This window comes from Giraffa tippelskirchi, chromosome X (genome assembly GCF_054371585.1).
Source record: "Giraffa tippelskirchi isolate mGirTip1 chromosome X, T2T-mGirTip1v1.2.pri, whole genome shotgun sequence".
NCBI classification, from domain to species: domain Eukaryota; kingdom Metazoa; phylum Chordata; class Mammalia; order Artiodactyla; family Giraffidae; genus Giraffa; species Giraffa tippelskirchi.
Window position 1 is genome coordinate 2,809,833 of NC_137289.1, and position 22,316 is coordinate 2,832,148.

Genomic DNA, 22,316 nt, shown 5'->3' on the forward strand with positions numbered 1-22,316 from the left:
AGAACTTGCTCAAACTCACGTCTGGTGTCGTGATGCCATCCAACCATCTCATCTTCTGTCATTCCCTTCTCCTCCTGCCTTCAATATTTCCCAGCATCAGAGTCTTTGCCAGTGAGTTGGCTCTTCATATCAGGTGGCCAAAGTGATGGGAGATCTCATTTTAACAGAAATCAGTTAAAATCCATTAATTGGAAAGGAAGAAATAAATGTGCATGTATGTGCCTACAAAACGCTTGTCTAAGAGGGAGTTCCATGGGATCTACAAAAGAGCTATTACAAGTAATCCGTGACTTTAGCAAGGTTTCACGATACAAGGTTACTCTTGAGAGTGCCTTGAACTGCAAGGAGATCAAACTAATCAATCCTAAAGGAAATCAGTCCCGAATATTCATTGGAAGGACGGGTGCTGAAGCCGGAGCGACAACACTTCGGTCAGCAGAAGCCAAAAGCTGACTCACTGGAAAAGACTGTGATGCTGGGAAAGATTTAAGGCAAAAAGAGAAGGGGAGCACAGAAGGTGAGATGGTTAGATAGCACCACCGACTCAAAGGACATGAATTTGAGCCAATTCCAGGAGACAGCGGGGACACAGAGCCTGGTGTGCTACAGTCCATGGGATCGCAAAGACTCACCTGGACACAAAAGACTCAACAACAACAACAACAACAACAACATTCTGGTGTTTTATATATAAATGTAACTGTAAAACTGACAAAATATTCCAAAATCAATACCGAATGGCAGTACACAACTTTCTTATTCTCCCACTTCTTACATTGGCTTCCATTATGTTGTACTCCTTGAATACCTGGATCTCAGAACCTCTCCTCCAACTAAAAGACAAATGCAGTATTAGGAAGCGAACCCTCTAAAAATAAAGTCAGAGGCAGCACAGTAGCTCAGTTTTACTTTCTGCAGTTAACAATCACCAAACAAACGATGTGGACCCTGAGCCCCCAAGCAGCAGCACAGGCACAAGATGAAGCCCCATCAAAGTAATTCCGAAAGCAATGCCCTGGGGAAGGACACTTGAGGCTAGGGCACATAGGCTAGGTTTAAGCCCGTCTTCTCTGCTGAGGCTTAGCACGAGGAGGGGGCACAAAGTGCTGCAAGGACTGCATCACCATGGAAAGCTGCCCCGCACAGAAGTCGATGGACCTGCGGAGCAGGCCAGGGTCTTCAGCAGTCAATCGGCTAAAAGGGAGGGAAAATGAAATTCAAGCTCCTGCCAAGGAGGAGGAAGAGAAGCATGTCCTCCCTCTGTCCCCGCACACCGACAGAGCCCAGAGCACCACACTTCTCCTCTAGGCTTAACCCTCCATTATGGCTCCTCCTGGGCCGAGACTGGCCACCGTCCTCCACTCCCTCCCCAGCCCCGGCCCCCTTTAGAACTTACAGAACCAACATGCAGCCATTAACATCGAGCTCCCTCCGAAGCGGCCCTGGCAGTTGAGTACGTGGAGTGAGGAAGTGGCGGGCGATGTCCGCCTGTGCGTGCGATGCGAAAAGCACACTGAGGCTGCTGGTGGAGATATGGTTAAGGCACCATCCACATGACTCACGTGGCTTGCACGTCAGGCTCCCTGCTCGTGGAGACTCGCCTTCTCCCACAAGGCCGCCGCCAGATACCCTGGCTATCACTGCCCGACCCTCTGGATCCCTTCAGGTTTCTTTCCGTCACCACCATCCCCTGGCAGCCAGACCACCCCTGACCCATACCCTCCAGCCCCGCAGAGTACCCTCCTCCCACGCTTTAGGCCCCGCCACCTGCAACCCCCCAAACTACCCCTAGCGCACACCCCGACCCCTGCGGCCGCCCAGCCCACCGGGGCTCCCAGCATAGGATACCACTGGAGGGCTCGGTTAATCGGAACTCTGGCTCCGGGTGCAGCGTCTCCACCCGGCCCTGGCGCCTGCGGTGCCCCCGCGATCTGTGGCATGGCACCGGCTGCACCACCCGACTCTCCTGCAGCGCTGGGGCCTCTGGGATTAGCCTGGTCACCAGAGCCGCCAGGGACTCCTCGACTGACGGCGTCACCAGGGACAGCTGGGTCGCCAGGGCAATCGTGGCCACCAGCACCACCCTGCACGCCTTGGCCACCACCTGCCGTGCCCGCTGCAGAGGCCACGGCGACTGCGTCTTCATCGGCTGCCCTTGTGGCTCCTCCACCGTGTGCCTCGGACTCCATCTTGAACCCTCTCCCCCACCTCCGCGGCGGGAAAGACTGAACAGTCCCTACAAATACCAGTCCCGGAGTGAGACCTGCAACTCAGCAGAGCGCCCGCGCAAACCCACCCTGGTCCTGCCTCACGATTGGTTCCCACCGACAACGGGTGCCCTGCTGAAGCTTCGCGCATTCACGCACCACGTAGCCCCAACGCGCATGCGCAGAGCCATACCCACGAGGTCTGGGCTCTCTTAAGTCAGCCCTGCCTCCGGCCGGGAAACCTGGTAAACGGTTCAGCCGTGAGGCCTCTAGGCGGCGCTCCACCCTTCGGTGTGGGGGCAGCGCCTCAGTGCGCGATGCTCAAACAGACGCTGCCGCCCTCCTCAAGGCGCGTGACTGTTTCCACGCCAAGCCTGCAAACCCCAAGTGAGCCCTGGTCCCTGTGCACCTTCAAGTCTGTGCTGCTGACAGCTTGGCGTCGCTCACAGGTGACCATCCTGCTGAGCGCAGGTCCTTTTCCTTGACTCCCAGAAGGGAGTTGGGCACCCCTGGGTCAGCGCTCGTCTGTCTCTCTGGTGTCTCGCACATAGCTCACATGTCTGTATGTGTGTCTGTGTGCATGATCGCATGAGCGGGTGCATGCCCATGGGCGTGTGTATGGGTGTGCTTGTAAGAGAGAGCGTGTGCACAGATTTATGCACATAGGCATGTGAATGTGCTTATCTGTGTGTGTGCCCGAGAGAGTGCCCTTACACAGGTGCGTGCCCATCAGGTGTGTGCGTGGGTGTGTTTCAGAGAGAGAGCATATGCACAGATTCATGACATAAGCATGTGAGTGTGTCTGTGTGTGGAGGTGCTTGTGCGTGGGCATGTATGTGTGGTCACGAGAGAGCGTGTGGTCAGGGGCGTGCACATGGGTGTGTGTGTGTGTGTGTGTGTGCTTCAAAGAGGCCACGGTTGGGATGCACTCACGTGGGCATATGTCTCTGTGTGCGTGCTTTCAAGGTGCCTTCACATGGGAGTGGGGTGACCCGGCCCTGGAGGCATGATACGAGGGATGCGGAGCATACTGTGCCCGCCCACCTGGGGAGGGAAGCGGGGGGGGGGGGGGGACTGCTGTCAGACTCACTGGGGATGGCGTGGGGCTGGGCCGCCTGGGGCTCCAGGCACACAGACTGCAGGGACTCCAGGCTGGGGACTTACATCAGGCCCCCCAGAAGCACCGGTGGGACCGGCTGGACTCAAGGGCCGAGGGAAGGGCAATACCCCCTAGGACACCCCCAGTCTCTTGCCCTCTCCTGCTGGCACAACTCTCATGGCTTTCCCTTCCCCAAGAACAATGTCTTGAGGCTATCCAGAGGGCCGGAGGTACCGGGGGACCTCAACTGGAATGTGACCCTGTGTCTACTGGCCTGCTGGTCCACTTCTGTGTCTAGAAGGGGGTCAAGTCAACAGGCAAGGTACAGCCGGGGGAGACCACGGGGCTGGGGCAGCACTGCCTGGGCGTGGGGTTCATCTGCCAGGGACCACTGGTGCCACGGGAGGTGACTGCATCAGGGGTTGTACTTCAATCCGGTCCCTGAGCCCCACCCCCTGGCCGGAGAGTCCTCGGCCCCCCCAGCAGACTTCCCTCACCCCCACTGGAAGGGAAGAGCCACCAGCAGTGGCTGACCCTTTCCTGTGTGGGGGGCATCCCTGTCCCACCTTTCCACCCTCCCAGTTTCTGTTGATTCTGGCTCCCAGTCAGTTTTAGGGTGTGCAAAGACCTGGTCTACTGCCTATGTCTGTCCCCTGCTCTGTGGCCAAGAGGACACCAGCGGGGAGCCTGGACATGTCAATGTATGGCAGTAACCGCTGTAATATTGTAAAGTAATTAGCCTCCAATTAAAAAGATAAATTAATTTTTTAAAAAAGCAAGAGAGAAGTAAACAGTTAGGTCAGCATTTCTAATTGTTGGAATATAGTAATACTTTAAGGAAATAACCGTTAATGGAAAGATTTATAAATTCCACTAATTCATTAACCATAGTAATGAAAAACGTGGAAACAACTTACATGTTCCATAATGAGATTATTATTGTTGCTGTTGTTTTTATTTAAAGACCCAATTTTACTTTTTTGGCCACGCCACACGACATGTGGGATCGTAGTTCTGCTGCCAGGGACTGAACCTGCAGCCCTTACACTGGAAGTGCATAGTCTTATCCACCGGACTGCCTGGGAAGTCCCAATAATTACATTATCATGCATCTTATATCTATTCAATAACACATTTCTGAAGAGATTTTAGAAAGTGGAAAAGCTAGTATACTAAATGAAAAAAAATTCAGGAAAAAAATTAAAGCTAAACTTGATAACTTCTACATCACATGCTGTTATGTATTTAATGTGCAAGTACACCTAGAAAATATTCTTAAACGTTGACAGTATTTAGTGCTGAACATAGGGCTCGATTTTCATTTTCTGAAATTGTTTTCAATTCCCTTGTAATTGGAATTCAAACATCTGGATTTCAGTACCTTCCCTCTAACACGAGAACAAAGATAAAAAATGTTTTTAAAATCCAGAAGCGCATTAGCTGAAAAGAAACTGGGGCACAAAAAGTGACTCAGCTTTATTTTCTGCTGTAACAAACACTGAAGCACCCCACTCCTCAAGCAGCAGGGCAACAAAGCAAGTGAACCAACAGAGACCAAAGGCCAGTAAAGGCAAAAACTTAGACTCAAATAACAAAGTGGCGATGCCTCTTAGTTTGAATTCCCTATGCCCCGCCGAGCAGGGGACACAAGGTTAGGCCTCAGCCCCTTTCCTCAGCGAGGTGGGAGCCCAAGGCTCCGAATGTTCCGAATCACCAGGGAAAGCTGATCGAGGAATGGGTTCATGGAAAGTCGGATGAAAGCCAGGTCTTCACAGGTCTTCAGCAGTCCATGTACTAAAAGCAGGGAAAAGAAAATCAGGTTAAAGGGAAGATTGCTCCTGTAGGTCCAGGGTACCAACCCCCCTGCTTATACCAAGCCCCTCAGTGTCTCCATCATAGCACGCTTAAGAGGGAGCTCAGACCACAGCACCTGCCACCCCCCACTTCCCAAGGCAAACTCGTCTGGAACTGACACAAGCAGGTCACTGCCATTCACTGCAAATTCCCTCAGAACCAATCCTTGGTGGCGCTGGGCATCTGGGAGCAGAGATCTGCGAGCCATGTCTGCCTCCAGGGGTGACTGGAAAGGCACTCTGAGTGTGCTGGGAGAGACACGGTTAAGGCACCACCCATTACAGAATTTGCTGATTATCTCGGGCTTCCTCGCACCTCAGAGGCCTGCTTTTACCCCAGGATGCCCATCCTCCTGACCACAACCTGAGACCACCCTGAGCTGCCTCCCTAACCCTTCTGTCCATCTTCCCCACCCTCCAGGCTCCTCAGGCCTTGACAACCTCCTTTCCTGCCAGGCTGCCCAGTCCTGCTGCCCCGGATCGCCCCCGTACTCCCTTCTATCCCTTCCTCAGGCTGCCGGCATGTTTCCCTCCACCACACCACTGACCCCGCCCAGAAAGGCTCCCTGAAAAGGATACAGCACCGCCTCTCCACGTCTAGGCCTTACAGCCAAGGGTGCTACATCTCCAGCGGGTCCTAGGCCACCTGGTGCCCGCTCACCCCGGGGACGAGCTCCAGCGTCTTCCATCACCGCTCTTCCTCTGCCAGGCCCACCCCCGCCTTCTGGGGCCCGGGGACGATCCTCACCTTCAGCGCTGCCTGAACCACTCTGGCAAGGAGGTGCTCTGGAGCTATGCTGGTCATCTCGGCCCTCTGCGCCACCGGCACCACCACCCGACGCCTGCATGGCTGCTGTGCGTCTCCCTCAGACGCCAAATAAGGGGCGGAGAGACTGGGCCGCTCACGAAGTCCCTCCCCTTCTGCGCAAGGACGCCAAAAGTGCGCCTGCGCACACAGCCCAGCCACCCACGGGCTGCTATGGAGACCGTGTGAGGCTGGAGGGACTCGGCTCTGTCACAACGCCACGCTCCTTTCAGGTGCCCCCGATGCGCCTGCGCACACGGGCCCCTCCAGTGCCGGCTCAGATGGCGTGGAATGGAGCCCGCCAAGTGTCCACAGAGACGCCACTGAGACACAAATGCCGACTTTCCCGTCGCATGGCCTAAAGCTAGTTCCACAATGCGACTTTCGTTTCTCCAACGTATGCCACAGAAGGGTCTCACTGGACTAAGGTGGGAGTCGAGGGCAAGGGGCCAAGCCACACCACCCACCCTGGTCCCCTTTTTGCCCAGTCCACATCATAGCTGTGTTCTTTGACCGTAGTGATAGCTAGCACTTCCTATGGTCCAAGCGTTTTTTCAAGTGCTTTCATGTGTTCGTCCATCACGTCCGTTTTCAGACAGTATTGCCATGGCACAGGCCTCCCTTGTGGTTCAGCTGCTAAAGAATCTGCCTGCAGTGTGGGAGACCTGGGTTTGATCTCTGGGTTGGGAAGATCCCCTGGAGAAGGGAAAGGCTACCCACTCCAGTATTCAGGCCTGGAAAATTCCGTGGACTGTATAGTCCATGGGGTCGCAAAGAGTCAGACATGACTGAGCGACTTTCACTTCACTTCACTTCATAAAATGAGAAAATACTCCAAAATTAATACTGAATGGCAGTAAACTACTGTCTTATTCTCCGGCTTCTTACATTGTCTTCACTTATGTTGTACTCCTTGAATATCTGCATCTCAGAACTTCCCCTCCAACCAGAAGACAAATAGAGTATTAAGAAGTGCAGAAGCTAAAACTAGTCAGAGAGGGCACAGTAGCTCAGTTTCGTTTTCTGCAGTTAACAATCACCAAACAAAGTATGGTGGACCCCGAACCCCCCAGCAGCAGCACAGGCACAAGATGAAGCAGAAATCAATGCCCTCGGGAAGGACACTTGAGGCTAGGGCACATGCGCTAGATTTAACCCTGACTTTCGTGCAGAGGCTTAGTAGAAAGGGCGGGGGGGGGGGCGCATAGTGCCGCATGGTCCGCATCACCAGGGAAATCTGCAGACAGAGGGTGATGGACGTCTGGAGCAGGGCATGGTCTTCAGCACTCAATTGGCTAAAATAAGGAGGGAAGATGAAATTCAAGCTCCCGACAAGAAGGAGGAAGTGGAGCATGTCCTTCCTCTGTCCCCGCACACTGACAAGCCCAGAGCACCACATTTCTCCTTTAGGCTTAACCCTCCATTATGGCTCCTCCCGGGCCAAGACGGGCCCTGGCCACTGCCCACCACCCCCTCCCCAGCCTGGGCCCCTGCCCCCTTTAGAACTGACAGAACCAACAAGCAGCCATTAACATTGAGCTCCTTCTGAACTGGCGCTCACAGCGGAGTACTTTGAGACAGGAAGTTGCGGGCGATTTTTGCCTGAGCGAGCGATGCAAAAGGTACGGTGAGAATGCTGGTGGAGATGTGGTTAAGGCACCATCCACATTTCTCATTTTGCCTGTACGTCAAGCTCCCTGCTCACGGAGACCCGCCTTCTCCCACAAGGTCGCCGCTGGACACTTTGGATATCACTGCCCCGACCCTCTGGATCCCTTCAGGTTGCTTTTCCTCACCACCGTGCCCTGGCAGCCAGACCACCCCTGACCCATACCCTTCAGCCCCCCAGAGTATCCTCCTCCTACACTTTAGGCCCCGCCGCCTGCAACCACCCAAACCACCCCTAGCCCACACCCGGAACCCCATGGCCGCCCGGCCCACTGGGGCTCCTGGAATAGGATACAACTGAACTGGTCAGTTACTCAGAACTCTGGCTCTGGGTGCAGTGTCTCTTCCCAACTGTGGTGTCTGAGGTAACCCCAGGATCTGCAGAATGTCACCAACTGCACCACCTGACTCTCCTGCAGCGCTGGGGCCTCTGGGATCACTCAGGTCGCCGGGGTCGCCAGGGACTGTAGGACTGACAGTGTCACCAGGGCCAGCTGGGTCACCAGGGCCATCGCGGCCACCAGCATCACCCAGCACACCTCGGCTGACACGTGCCGTGCCCGCTACAAAGGCCATGGCACCTGCATCTTCATCGGCTGCCCTCGTGGCTCCTCCACCATGTGCCTCGGACTCCATCTTGAACCCCTCTCCCCCTCACTCCGCGTTGGGAAAGACTGAACCCTCCCTATAGAACTGATCCCCGTAGTGCGACATGCAACTCAGCATCGGCAGAGCGCCTGCACAAACACACCCTGGTCCTGCCTCCCGATAGGTTCCCACCAACAGTTGGCTCCCACAGTGGCTGCAGGCTCTCCGGCAATAGGCGCTCCCTGCAGAAGCTTCAAGCGTTCACCCGATGTGTCACCCCAATGAGCCTGCACAGACACACCCACGTGGTCTGGGCCGTCTAAGTCAGCCCTGCCTCAGGCCTGGAAACCTGGTAAACGGCTTAGCCAGGAAGCCGCTGGGTAGCACTCCACCCTTTATTGTGTCCGCAGCTCCTCAGTGCGCATGCTCAAACAGACCCCACCCCACTCCTCAGGGCACGTGCCTGTTTCCCGTCCAAGCCTGCAAACCCCAGTGAGTCCTGGTCCCTGTGCACCTCCAAGACTGCAGTGCTACCAACCTGGCCACGCTCACAGGTGACCATCCTGCTGAGCGCAGGTCCTTGTTATTGACTTCCGGAAGGGAGTCGGGCACCCCTGGGTCAGGGCCGGTCTATCCCTCTGGTGTCCCACACGTAGGTCACGTCAGTGCAAATGTATCTGTGTGCGTGAGTGCATGGGCAGGTGCATGCCCATGGGCGTGTGCATGGGTGTGTTTCTGAGAGAGAGCACGTGCACAGGTTCACACGCATAGGCGTGTGCGTGTGTCTGTTTTTGCAGGTGTCTGCACGTGGGCATGTATGTGGGCAGGAGAGCATGTGGTCAGGTGCATGCACGCGGGCGTGTGAGTGTGCATGTGTGTGTGAAAGAGCACGGGTCAGATTAATGCACATGGGTGTCTCCGTGTGTGTGTGCTTGCACAGGTGCCTTCACATGGGAGTGGGGCGACCCGGCTCTGGAGTCCTGAGACTAGGGGTGTAGAGGGGGCTGTGCCTGCCCGCCTGGGGAGGGAAGCGGGGACTTCTGTGGGACTCACTGGGGACGGCGTGGGGCTGGGCCGCCTGGGGGTCCGGGCACACAGACTGCAGGGACTCCAGGCTGGGGACTTACACCTGGCATCCCAGAAGCACCGGTGGTACTGGCTGGATTAAAGGGCTGCAGGAAGGGCAGTGTTCCCCAAGACACCCCCAGTCTCTTGGCCCTCTGCTGACACAACTCTCATGGGCTTTCCCTCCCCAGGAACCAAGTCTTGGGGCTCGAGGTGCCAGGGGCCCTCAACCGGGAGGTGACCCTGTGTCTGCTGACCTTCTGGGCGCTGGTCTACTTCTGTGTCTGGGAGGGGGTATAGTCAACAAGCAAGGTACAGCCGGGGGTGATGGCGGGGCTGGGGCAGCACTGCCTGGGCGTGGGGTGCATATGCCAGGGAACCGCTGGTGCCACAGGAGGTGACTGGATCCGGGCCACTGCCCGAGGAGGAGGCAGATACTTCAATCCGGGCCCCTTGATCTCCACCCCCTGGCCGGATAGGCCTCTGGGCAGCCCGCCAAATCCCAGGCCAGCAGCCTTCCCCCACCCCCAGTGGAAGGATTCGATTTTCCTGCATTATCATGTTAGCTGTAGGAGTTTTGTAGATGACCTTGATCGGATTAAGAAAGTCTGTTTGTAGTCCTAGTTTTCCGACAGTTTTTATCATAGCGGTGGTTGAACGCTGTCAAATGCTTTTTCGGCATCTTGAGAAATGATCGTATGGCTTTTCTCCTGTTTTGTACTTAATATGATGGATAACACTGGTTGATGGGTTTTTTAATGCATAACCAATCTTTCATTCTTGGGATAGATCTCGTTTGGTCATAAGGCTGTATATGTCGCCGGATTAAATTTGATAACATTTCATATTTTGTGCTTAGCTTAATGAAGGATATTAGCCTGCGGTTCTCTTTTCTTGCAATATCATCATATGGCTTTGGTGTTTTGTAAGACTGGCCTCGGAAAATGATTTGAGAAGTGTTTCCCCTCCTCTGCTTTCTGAAAGAATTTGTATAGGATTGGTGATATTTCTCCTTTAAATATTTCATAGCGTTCCCTAGTTAAGTCACGTGGGCCTGGAGTTTTCTGTTCCGTATCTTTGATCGATTTAGGGATATTTAGGTTTCCCACTTCCTTCTTGAGTTAGTTTTGGGAATTTGTGTCATTCAAGGAATTTGTTATTTTCATCTACATTGGCAAACGTATTCGCAGACATTGTTCCTAATGTGCTGTGGTTGCTTGCACAATCCTGTCCGTCGCTGCGCGACCCCGTGGACCGTGGCCTGCCGGGTTCCTCTGTCCACAGGTATTGTCCAGGCCAGAATACTGGAGGGGGGTTCCCATGCCCTCCTTCAGGGGATCTCTCCAACCCAGGGATCGAACCCAGGTCTCCTGCATTGCAGGCGGATTCTTGACCTTCTGAGCCACTAGGGAAGCCCAAGAATACTGGAGTGGCTAGCCTATCCCTTCTCCAGGGGATCTTCCCAACCCAGGAGTGTAACTGGGGTCTCCTGCATTGCCAGTGGATTCTTTGCCAGCTGAGCTACCAGGGAAGCCCTTAAACCACCTGGTCTGTGGTATTTTATTATTATTCTGTTATGCCATGCTACGCGGACAAATGGGCTTCCAAGGTGGCTCAGTGGTAAAATAATCTGCCTGCCAAGCAGTAGATGTGAGTTCAGTCCTTGGTTCGGGAAGATCCCCTGAAGAAGGAAATGGCAACCCACTCCAGTATGCTTGCCTGGAAAACCCCACGGACACAGACAGAGGAGCCTGGTGGGCTACAGTTCATTGGGTTGCAAAAGAGTTGGGCACAGTTTAGCGACTAAACAACAAGCTGACAAATTCAGGGTAGGCAGGACAAAAGTGGACACTTTCATACCCACCTGGTTCGAGTCAAATCGATGCAACCGTTTTGGAGGGCATGGGGATATGTATAAAACATATTTGGGAATATGTGTAAAACATTTCAAAAAGAGATTACTTTTTCACCCAACAACCTTCCGTTTTAGCTCAGAATTATTGTACATAGTGTGCTGGTGGTAGTGGTCTGGTCACTCAGTCATGTCCGACTCTTGCAACTCCACAGACCGTAGCCCAGCAGGCTCCTCTGCCCATGGGATTTCTCAGGCAAGAATACTGGCGTGGTTTGCCATTTCCTTGTCCACATAATATGTTACACAAAAGCAAATGTACCAGGATGTCCATTTCAGCATTGTTTGTAATACTGAAAAACTGCAAACAGCCTAAAGGCCTAGTTACAAGAGACTGGTGAAAATAACTATGGATTACACATTCTGAGGGATATTAGACAGCTCTTACAAGTACTGCGGATGGCACAGGCTTTGCTGTATCCACCATATGGCCCACTTCTGGGTCAATTCTGGGTGCCCTGTCTGGAAAGGGATGGTCCTTCTCCTTGTAATATAAAGTGCCAATCAACTGTCCAGGTGGATTTTACTACCACTTAAGGGTTCTTGTTTGGCTTCCCAGGTGGTCCAGTGGTCAAGATTCTGCCTGCCAATCCAGGGCACATGAGTTCAGTCCCTGGGCCAGGAATAGCCCACATGCCTGGGGCAGCTAAGCTCGTGTGCCGCAACAACTGAGCGCACCACTGTCTAAAGTCTGTGCTCCTCGACAAGGGAAACCTCTGCAATGAGAAGCCTGAGCACAGCAGTTAGAGAGTAGCCTCTGCTGGCTGCAAGTACAGAAAACCTACACACAGTTAACAAGACGCAGCACAGCCAAAAAAAAAAAACTCATAAATAAAATTTTTCAAAAGAGTCCCTGTTTCCAGCTATAGCCTTCTCGGCCATTGAAGATTTCAGTTAATTAAGTTCCTCCTACACCGAGATCTGCTCTGGTCCTACAGAGTCAATCTTAATAAGTAAGATCCAAAAAGGATCAAACTGTTTCCAAGCAACTTAACAGGATTCCAGAATACAGCTCAAGAAAAGTTTAGGCATAGAAAAATATTAAGCATGCAAGGGAAATTTGATATTGCTTGGCATCCAATCTAAAATTACCAGGAGGCAAAGAAGCAGGAAAATCAAATCCATTATAACAGAGATCAGCGTGGTGGTGTTCAGTTGCTCAGTCGTGTCTATTTTCAACTCCATGAACTGCGGCAGGCCAGGCTTCCCTGTCCTTCACCATCTCCCAGAACTTGCTCAAACTCACGTCTGGTGTCGTGATGCCATCCAACCATCTCATCTTCTGTCATTCCCTTCTCCTCCTGCCTTCAATATTTCCCAGCATCAGAGTCTTTGCCAGTGAGTTGGCTCTTCATATCAGGTGGCCAAAGTGATGGGAGATCTCATTTTAACAGAAATCAGTTAAAATCCATTAATTGGAAAGGAAGAAATAAATGTGCATGTATGTGCCTACAAAACGCTTGTCTAAGAGGGAGTTCCATGGGATCTACAAAAGAGCTATTACAAGTAATCCGTGACTTTAGCAAGGTTTCACGATACAAGGTTACTCTTGAGAGTGCCTTGAACTGCAAGGAGATCAAACTAATCAATCCTAAAGGAAATCAGTCCCGAATATTCATTGGAAGGACGGGTGCTGAAGCCGGAGCGACAACACTTCGGTCAGCAGAAGCCAAAAGCTGACTCACTGGAAAAGACTGTGATGCTGGGAAAGATTTAAGGCAAAAAGAGAAGGGGAGCACAGAAGGTGAGATGGTTAGATAGCACCACCGACTCAAAGGACATGAATTTGAGCCAATTCCAGGAGACAGCGGGGACACAGAGCCTGGTGTGCTACAGTCCATGGGATCGCAAAGACTCACCTGGACACAAAAGACTCAACAACAACAACAACAACAACAACATTCTGGTGTTTTATATATAAATGTAACTGTAAAACTGACAAAATATTCCAAAATCAATACCGAATGGCAGTACACAACTTTCTTATTCTCCCACTTCTTACATTGGCTTCCATTATGTTGTACTCCTTGAATACCTGGATCTCAGAACCTCTCCTCCAACTAAAAGACAAATGCAGTATTAGGAAGCGAACCCTCTAAAAATAAAGTCAGAGGCAGCACAGTAGCTCAGTTTTACTTTCTGCAGTTAACAATCACCAAACAAACGATGTGGACCCTGAGCCCCCAAGCAGCAGCACAGGCACAAGATGAAGCCCCATCAAAGTAATTCCGAAAGCAATGCCCTGGGGAAGGACACTTGAGGCTAGGGCACATAGGCTAGGTTTAAGCCCGTCTTCTCTGCTGAGGCTTAGCACGAGGAGGGGGCACAAAGTGCTGCAAGGACTGCATCACCATGGAAAGCTGCCCCGCACAGAAGTCGATGGACCTGCGGAGCAGGCCAGGGTCTTCAGCAGTCAATCGGCTAAAAGGGAGGGAAAATGAAATTCAAGCTCCTGCCAAGGAGGAGGAAGAGAAGCATGTCCTCCCTCTGTCCCCGCACACCGACAGAGCCCAGAGCACCACACTTCTCCTCTAGGCTTAACCCTCCATTATGGCTCCTCCTGGGCCGAGACTGGCCACCGTCCTCCACTCCCTCCCCAGCCCCGGCCCCCTTTAGAACTTACAGAACCAACATGCAGCCATTAACATCGAGCTCCCTCCGAAGCGGCCCTGGCAGTTGAGTACGTGGAGTGAGGAAGTGGCGGGCGATGTCCGCCTGTGCGTGCGATGCGAAAAGCACACTGAGGCTGCTGGTGGAGATATGGTTAAGGCACCATCCACATGACTCACGTGGCTTGCACGTCAGGCTCCCTGCTCGTGGAGACTCGCCTTCTCCCACAAGGCCGCCGCCAGATACCCTGGCTATCACTGCCCGACCCTCTGGATCCCTTCAGGTTTCTTTCCGTCACCACCATCCCCTGGCAGCCAGACCACCCCTGACCCATACCCTCCAGCCCCGCAGAGTACCCTCCTCCCACGCTTTAGGCCCCGCCACCTGCAACCCCCCAAACTACCCCTAGCGCACACCCCGACCCCTGCGGCCGCCCAGCCCACCGGGGCTCCCAGCATAGGATACCACTGGAGGGCTCGGTTAATCGGAACTCTGGCTCCGGGTGCAGCGTCTCCACCCGGCCCTGGCGCCTGCGGTGCCCCCGCGATCTGTGGCATGGCACCGGCTGCACCACCCGACTCTCCTGCAGCGCTGGGGCCTCTGGGATTAGCCTGGTCACCAGAGCCGCCAGGGACTCCTCGACTGACGGCGTCACCAGGGACAGCTGGGTCGCCAGGGCAATCGTGGCCACCAGCACCACCCTGCACGCCTTGGCCACCACCTGCCGTGCCCGCTGCAGAGGCCACGGCGACTGCGTCTTCATCGGCTGCCCTTGTGGCTCCTCCACCGTGTGCCTCGGACTCCATCTTGAACCCTCTCCCCCACCTCCGCGGCGGGAAAGACTGAACAGTCCCTACAAATACCAGTCCCGGAGTGAGACCTGCAACTCAGCAGAGCGCCCGCGCAAACCCACCCTGGTCCTGCCTCACGATTGGTTCCCACCGACAACGGGTGCCCTGCTGAAGCTTCGCGCATTCACGCACCACGTAGCCCCAACGCGCATGCGCAGAGCCATACCCACGAGGTCTGGGCTCTCTTAAGTCAGCCCTGCCTCCGGCCGGGAAACCTGGTAAACGGTTCAGCCGTGAGGCCTCTAGGCGGCGCTCCACCCTTCGGTGTGGGGGCAGCGCCTCAGTGCGCGATGCTCAAACAGACGCTGCCGCCCTCCTCAAGGCGCGTGACTGTTTCCACGCCAAGCCTGCAAACCCCAAGTGAGCCCTGGTCCCTGTGCACCTTCAAGTCTGTGCTGCTGACAGCTTGGCGTCGCTCACAGGTGACCATCCTGCTGAGCGCAGGTCCTTTTCCTTGACTCCCAGAAGGGAGTTGGGCACCCCTGGGTCAGCGCTCGTCTGTCTCTCTGGTGTCTCGCACATAGCTCACATGTCTGTATGTGTGTCTGTGTGCATGATCGCATGAGCGGGTGCATGCCCATGGGCGTGTGTATGGGTGTGCTTGTAAGAGAGAGCGTGTGCACAGATTTATGCACATAGGCATGTGAATGTGCTTATCTGTGTGTGTGCCCGAGAGAGTGCCCTTACACAGGTGCGTGCCCATCAGGTGTGTGCGTGGGTGTGTTTCAGAGAGAGAGCATATGCACAGATTCATGACATAAGCATGTGAGTGTGTCTGTGTGTGGAGGTGCTTGTGCGTGGGCATGTATGTGTGGTCACGAGAGAGCGTGTGGTCAGGGGCGTGCACATGGGTGTGTGTGTGTGTGTGTGTGTGCTTCAAAGAGGCCACGGTTGGGATGCACTCACGTGGGCATATGTCTCTGTGTGCGTGCTTTCAAGGTGCCTTCACATGGGAGTGGGGTGACCCGGCCCTGGAGGCATGATACGAGGGATGCGGAGCATACTGTGCCCGCCCACCTGGGGAGGGAAGCGGGGGGGGGGGGGGACTGCTGTCAGACTCACTGGGGATGGCGTGGGGCTGGGCCGCCTGGGGCTCCAGGCACACAGACTGCAGGGACTCCAGGCTGGGGACTTACATCAGGCCCCCCAGAAGCACCGGTGGGACCGGCTGGACTCAAGGGCCGAGGGAAGGGCAATACCCCCTAGGACACCCCCAGTCTCTTGCCCTCTCCTGCTGGCACAACTCTCATGGCTTTCCCTTCCCCAAGAACAATGTCTTGAGGCTATCCAGAGGGCCGGAGGTACCGGGGGACCTCAACTGGAATGTGACCCTGTGTCTACTGGCCTGCTGGTCCACTTCTGTGTCTAGAAGGGGGTCAAGTCAACAGGCAAGGTACAGCCGGGGGAGACCACGGGGCTGGGGCAGCACTGCCTGGGCGTGGGGTTCATCTGCCAGGGACCACTGGTGCCACGGGAGGTGACTGCATCAGGGGTTGTACTTCAATCCGGTCCCTGAGCCCCACCCCCTGGCCGGAGAGTCCTCGGCCCCCCCAGCAGACTTCCCTCACCCCCACTGGAAGGGAAGAGCCACCAGCAGTGGCTGACCCTTTCCTGTGTGGGGGGCATCCCTGTCCCACCTTTCCACCCTCCCAGTTTCTGTTGATTCTGGCTCCCAGTCAGTTTTAGGGTGTGCAAAGACCTGGTCTACTGCCTATGTCTGTCCCCTGCTCTGTGGCCAAGAGGACACCAGCGGGGAGCCTGGACATGTCAATGTATGGCAGTAACCGCTGTAATATTGTAAAGTAATTAGCCTCCAATTAAAAAGATAAATTAATTTTTTAAAAAAGCAAGAGAGAAGTAAACAGTTAGGTCAGCATTTCTAATTGTTGGAATATAGTAATACTTTAAGGAAATAACCGTTAATGGAAAGATTTATAAATTCCACTAATTCATTAACCATAGTAATGAAAAACGTGGAAACAACTTACATGTTCCATAATGAGATTATTATTGTTGCTGTTGTTTTTATTTAAAGACCCAATTTTACTTTTTTGGCCACGCCACACGACATGTGGGATCGTAGTTCTGCTGCCAGGGACTGAACCTGCAGCCCTTACACTGGAAGTGCATAGTCTTATCCACCGGACTGCCTGGGAAGTCCCAATAATTACATTATCATGCATCTTATATCTATTCAATAACACATTTCTGAAGAGATTTTAGAAAGTGGAAAAGCTAGTATACTAAATGAAAAAAAATTCAGGAAAAAAATTAAAGCTAAACTTGATAACTTCTACATCACATGCTGTTATGTATTTAATGTGCAAGTACACCTAGAAAATATTCTTAAACGTTGACAGTATTTAGTGCTGAACATAGGGCTCGATTTTCATTTTCTGAAATTGTTTTCAATTCCCTTGTAATTGGAATTCAAACATCTGGATTTCAGTACCTTCCCTCTAACACGAGAACAAAGATAAAAAATGTTTTTAAAATCCAGAAGCGCATTAGCTGAAAAGAAACTGGGGCACAAAAAGTGACTCAGCTTTATTTTCTGCTGTAACAAACACTGAAGCACCCCACTCCTCAAGCAGCAGGGCAACAAAGCAAGTGAACCAACAGAGACCAAAGGCCAGTAAAGGCAAAAACTTAGACTCAAATAACAAAGTGGCGATGCCTCTTAGTTTGAATTCCCTATGCCCCGCCGAGCAGGGGACACAAGGTTAGGCCTCAGCCCCTTTCCTCAGCGAGGTGGGAGCCCAAGGCTCCGAATGTTCCGAATCACCAGGGAAAGCTGATCGAGGAATGGGTTCATGGAAAGTCGGATGAAAGCCAGGTCTTCACAGGTCTTCAGCAGTCCATGTACTAAAAGCAGGGAAAAGAAAATCAGGTTAAAGGGAAGATTGCTCCTGTAGGTCCAGGGTACCAACCCCCCTGCTTATACCAAGCCCCTCAGTGTCTCCATCATAGCACGCTTAAGAGGGAGCTCAGACCACAGCACCTGCCACCCCCCACTTCCCAAGGCAAACTCGTCTGGAACTGACACAAGCAGGTCACTGCCATTCACTGCAAATTCCCTCAGAACCAATCCTTGGTGGCGCTGGGCATCTGGGAGCAGAGATCTGCGAGCCATGTCTGCCTCCAGGGGTGACTGGAAAGGCACTCTGAGTGTGCTGGGAGAGACACGGTTAAGGCACCACCCATTACAGAATTTGCTGATTATCTCGGGCTTCCTCGCACCTCAGAGGCCTGCTTTTACCCCAGGATGCCCATCCTCCTGACCACAACCTGAGACCACCCTGAGCTGCCTCCCTAACCCTTCTGTCCATCTTCCCCACCCTCCAGGCTCCTCAGGCCTTGACAACCTCCTTTCCTGCCAGGCTGCCCAGTCCTGCTGCCCCGGATCGCCCCCGTACTCCCTTCTATCCCTTCCTCAGGCTGCCGGCATGTTTCCCTCCACCACACCACTGACCCCGCCCAGAAAGGCTCCCTGAAAAGGATACAGCACCGCCTCTCCACGTCTAGGCCTTACAGCCAAGGGTGCTACATCTCCAGCGGGTCCTAGGCCACCTGGTGCCCGCTCACCCCGGGGACGAGCTCCAGCGTCTTCCATCACCGCTCTTCCTCTGCCAGGCCCACCCCCGCCTTCTGGGGCCCGGGGACGATCCTCACCTTCAGCGCTGCCTGAACCACTCTGGCAAGGAGGTGCTCTGGAGCTATGCTGGTCATCTCGGCCCTCTGCGCCACCGGCACCACCACCCGACGCCTGCATGGCTGCTGTGCGTCTCCCTCAGACGCCAAATAAGGGGCGGAGAGACTGGGCCGCTCACGAAGTCCCTCCCCTTCTGCGCAAGGACGCCAAAAGTGCGCCTGCGCACACAGCCCAGCCACCCACGGGCTGCTATGGAGACCGTGTGAGGCTGGAGGGACTCGGCTCTGTCACAACGCCACGCTCCTTTCAGGTGCCCCCGATGCGCCTGCGCACACGGGCCCCTCCAGTGCCGGCTCAGATGGCGTGGAATGGAGCCCGCCAAGTGTCCACAGAGACGCCACTGAGACACAAATGCCGACTTTCCCGTCGCATGGCCTAAAGCTAGTTCCACAATGCGACTTTCGTTTCTCCAACGTATGCCACAGAAGGGTCTCACTGGACTAAGGTGGGAGTCGAGGGCAAGGGGCCAAGCCACACCACCCACCCTGGTCCCCTTTTTGCCCAGTCCACATCATAGCTGTGTTCTTTGACCGTAGTGATAGCTAGCACTTCCTATGGTCCAAGCGTTTTTTCAAGTGCTTTCATGTGTTCGTCCATCACGTCCGTTTTCAGACAGTATTGCCATGGCACAGGCCTCCCTTGTGGTTCAGCTGCTAAAGAATCTGCCTGCAGTGTGGGAGACCTGGGTTTGATCTCTGGGTTGGGAAGATCCCCTGGAGAAGGGAAAGGCTACCCACTCCAGTATTCAGGCCTGGAAAATTCCGTGGACTGTATAGTCCATGGGGTCGCAAAGAGTCAGACATGACTGAGCGACTTTCACTTCACTTCACTTCATAAAATGAGAAAATACTCCAAAATTAATACTGAATGGCAGTAAACTACTGTCTTATTCTCCGGCTTCTTACATTGTCTTCACTTATGTTGTACTCCTTGAATATCTGCATCTCAGAACTTCCCCTCCAACCAGAAGACAAATAGAGTATTAAGAAGTGCAGAAGCTAAAACTAGTCAGAGAGGGCACAGTAGCTCAGTTTCGTTTTCTGCAGTTAACAATCACCAAACAAAGTATGGTGGACCCCGAACCCCCCAGCAGCAGCACAGGCACAAGATGAAGCAGAAATCAATGCCCTCGGGAAGGACACTTGAGGCTAGGGCACATGCGCTAGATTTAACCCTGACTTTCGTGCAGAGGCTTAGTAGAAAGGGCGGGGGGGGGGCGCATAGTGCCGCATGGTCCGCATCACCAGGGAAATCTGCAGACAGAGGGTGATGGACGTCTGGAGCAGGGCATGGTCTTCAGCACTCAATTGGCTAAAATAAGGAGGGAAGATGAAATTCAAGCTCCCGACAAGAAGGAGGAAGTGGAGCATGTCCTTCCTCTGTCCCCGCACACTGACAAGCCCAGAGCACCACATTTCTCCTTTAGGCTTAACCCTCCATTATGGCTCCTCCCGGGCCAAGACGGGCCCTGGCCACTGCCCACCACCCCCTCCCCAGCCTGGGCCCCTGCCCCCTTTAGAACTGACAGAACCAACAAGCAGCCATTAACATTGAGCTCCTTCTGAACTGGCGCTCACAGCGGAGTACTTTGAGACAGGAAGTTGCGGGCGATTTTTGCCTGAGCGAGCGATGCAAAAGGTACGGTGAGAATGCTGGTGGAGATGTGGTTAAGGCACCATCCACATTTCTCATTTTGCCTGTACGTCAAGCTCCCTGCTCACGGAGACCCGCCTTCTCCCACAAGGTCGCCGCTGGACACTTTGGATATCACTGCCCCGACCCTCTGGATCCCTTCAGGTTGCTTTTCCTCACCACCGTGCCCTGGCAGCCAGACCACCCCTGACCCATACCCTTCAGCCCCCCAGAGTATCCTCCTCCTACACTTTAGGCCCCGCCGCCTGCAACCACCCAAACCACCCCTAGCCCACACCCGGAACCCCATGGCCGCCCGGCCCACTGGGGCTCCTGGAATAGGATACAACTGAACTGGTCAGTTACTCAGAACTCTGGCTCTGGGTGCAGTGTCTCTTCCCAACTGTGGTGTCTGAGGTAACCCCAGGATCTGCAGAATGTCACCAACTGCACCACCTGACTCTCCTGCAGCGCTGGGGCCTCTGGGATCACTCAGGTCGCCGGGGTCGCCAGGGACTGTAGGACTGACAGTGTCACCAGGGCCAGCTGGGTCACCAGGGCCATCGCGGCCACCAGCATCACCCAGCACACCTCGGCTGACACGTGCCGTGCCCGCTACAAAGGCCATGGCACCTGCATCTTCATCGGCTGCCCTCGTGGCTCCTCCACCATGTGCCTCGGACTCCATCTTGAACCCCTCTCCCCCTCACTCCGCGTTGGGAAAGACTGAACCCTCCCTATAGAACTGATCCCCGTAGTGCGACATGCAACTCAGCATCGGCAGAGCGCCTGCACAAACACACCCTGGTCCTGCCTCCCGATAGGTTCCCACCAACAGTTGGCTCCCACAGTGGCTGCAGGCTCTCCGGCAATAGGCGCTCCCTGCAGAAGCTTCAAGCGTTCACCCGATGTGTCACCCCAATGAGCCTGCACAGACACACCCACGTGGTCTGGGCCGTCTAAGTCAGCCCTGCCTCAGGCCTGGAAACCTGGTAAACGGCTTAGCCAGGAAGCCGCTGGGTAGCACTCCACCCTTTATTGTGTCCGCAGCTCCTCAGTGCGCATGCTCAAACAGACCCCACCCCACTCCTCAGGGCACGTGCCTGTTTCCCGTCCAAGCCTGCAAACCGCAGTGAGTCCTGGTCCCTGTGCACCTCCAAGACTGCAGTGCTACCAACCTGGCCACGCTCACAGGTGACCATCCTGCTGAGCGCAGGTCCTTGTTATTGACTTCCGGAAGGGAGTCGGGCACCCCTGGGTCAGGGCCGGTCTATCCCTCTGGTGTCCCACACGTAGGTCACGTCAGTGCAAATGTATCTGTGTGCGTGAGTGCATGGGCAGGTGCATGCCCATGGGCGTGTGCATGGGTGTGTTTCTGAGAGAGAGCACGTGCACAGGTTCACACGCATAGGCGTGTGCGTGTGTCTGTTTTTGCAGGTGTCTGCACGTGGGCATGTATGTGGGCAGGAGAGCATGTGGTCAGGTGCATGCACGCGGGCGTGTGAGTGTGCATGTGTGTGTGAAAGAGCACGGGTCAGATTAATGCACATGGGTGTCTCCGTGTGTGTGTGCTTGCACAGGTGCCTTCACATGGGAGTGGGGCGACCCGGCTCTGGAGTCCTGAGACTAGGGGTGTAGAGGGGGCTGTGCCTGCCCGCCTGGGGAGGGAAGCGGGGACTTCTGTGGGACTCACTGGGGACGGCGTGGGGCTGGGCCGCCTGGGGGTCCGGGCACACAGACTGCAGGGACTCCAGGCTGGGGACTTACACCTGGCATCCCAGAAGCACCGGTGGTACTGGCTGGATTAAAGGGCTGCAGGAAGGGCAGTGTTCCCCAAGACACCCCCAGTCTCTTGGCCCTCTGCTGACACAACTCTCATGGGCTTTCCCTCCCCAGGAACCAAGTCTTGGGGCTCGAGGTGCCAGGGGCCCTCAACCGGGAGGTGACCCTGTGTCTGCTGACCTTCTGGGCGCTGGTCTACTTCTGTGTCTGGGAGGGGGTATAGTCAACAAGCAAGGTACAGCCGGGGGTGATGGCGGGGCTGGGGCAGCACTGCCTGGGCGTGGGGTGCATATGCCAGGGAACCGCTGGTGCCACAGGAGGTGACTGGATCCGGGCCACTGCCCGAGGAGGAGGCAGATACTTCAATCCGGGCCCCTTGATCTCCACCCCCTGGCCGGATAGGCCTCTGGGCAGCCCGCCAAATCCCAGGCCAGCAGCCTTCCCCCACCCCCAGTGGAAGGATTCGATTTTCCTGCATTATCATGTTAGCTGTAGGAGTTTTGTAGATGACCTTGATCGGATTAAGAAAGTC

The 22,316-nt window shown here is 54.5% G+C and overlaps 2 protein-coding genes across 4 annotated transcripts; both read right to left on the reverse strand.

The window, feature by feature from the left end:
• Nucleotides 1–670: 670 nt before the first annotated feature.
• LOC145536613 (uncharacterized) lies at nt 671–6,031 on the reverse strand. Of its 2 annotated transcripts, XM_081566124.1 has the most exons (4): nt 2,326–2,411; nt 1,849–2,236; nt 1,397–1,522; nt 671–1,194 (listed from the first exon to the last, which is right to left on the reverse strand). In XM_081566124.1, the coding sequence occupies exons 1-4, from the start codon at nt 2,356–2,358 to the stop codon at nt 1,187–1,189; spliced, it is 555 nt and encodes a 184-aa protein (XP_081422250.1). In that variant the 5' UTR covers nt 2,359–2,411; the 3' UTR covers nt 671–1,186. The 2 variants fall into 2 exon arrangements, 1 of the variants encoding a protein (XP_081422250.1); XR_014075934.1 differs by lacking the exons at nt 671–1,194; nt 1,397–1,522; nt 1,849–2,236; nt 2,326–2,411 and adding exons at nt 4,759–5,100; nt 5,908–6,031.
• Nucleotides 6,032–13,094: 7,063 nt separating this feature from the next.
• On the reverse strand, nt 13,095–18,454 carry LOC145536614 (uncharacterized). Of its 2 annotated transcripts, XM_081566125.1 has the most exons (4): nt 14,750–14,835; nt 14,273–14,660; nt 13,821–13,946; nt 13,095–13,618 (listed from the first exon to the last, which is right to left on the reverse strand). In XM_081566125.1, exons 1-4 carry the CDS (start codon nt 14,780–14,782, stop codon nt 13,611–13,613), a joined length of 555 nt encoding a protein of 184 aa, XP_081422251.1. In that variant the 5' UTR covers nt 14,783–14,835; the 3' UTR covers nt 13,095–13,610. The 2 variants fall into 2 exon arrangements, 1 of the variants encoding a protein (XP_081422251.1); XR_014075935.1 differs by lacking the exons at nt 13,095–13,618; nt 13,821–13,946; nt 14,273–14,660; nt 14,750–14,835 and adding exons at nt 17,182–17,523; nt 18,331–18,454.
• Between the last annotated feature and the right edge of the window lie 3,862 nt (nt 18,455–22,316).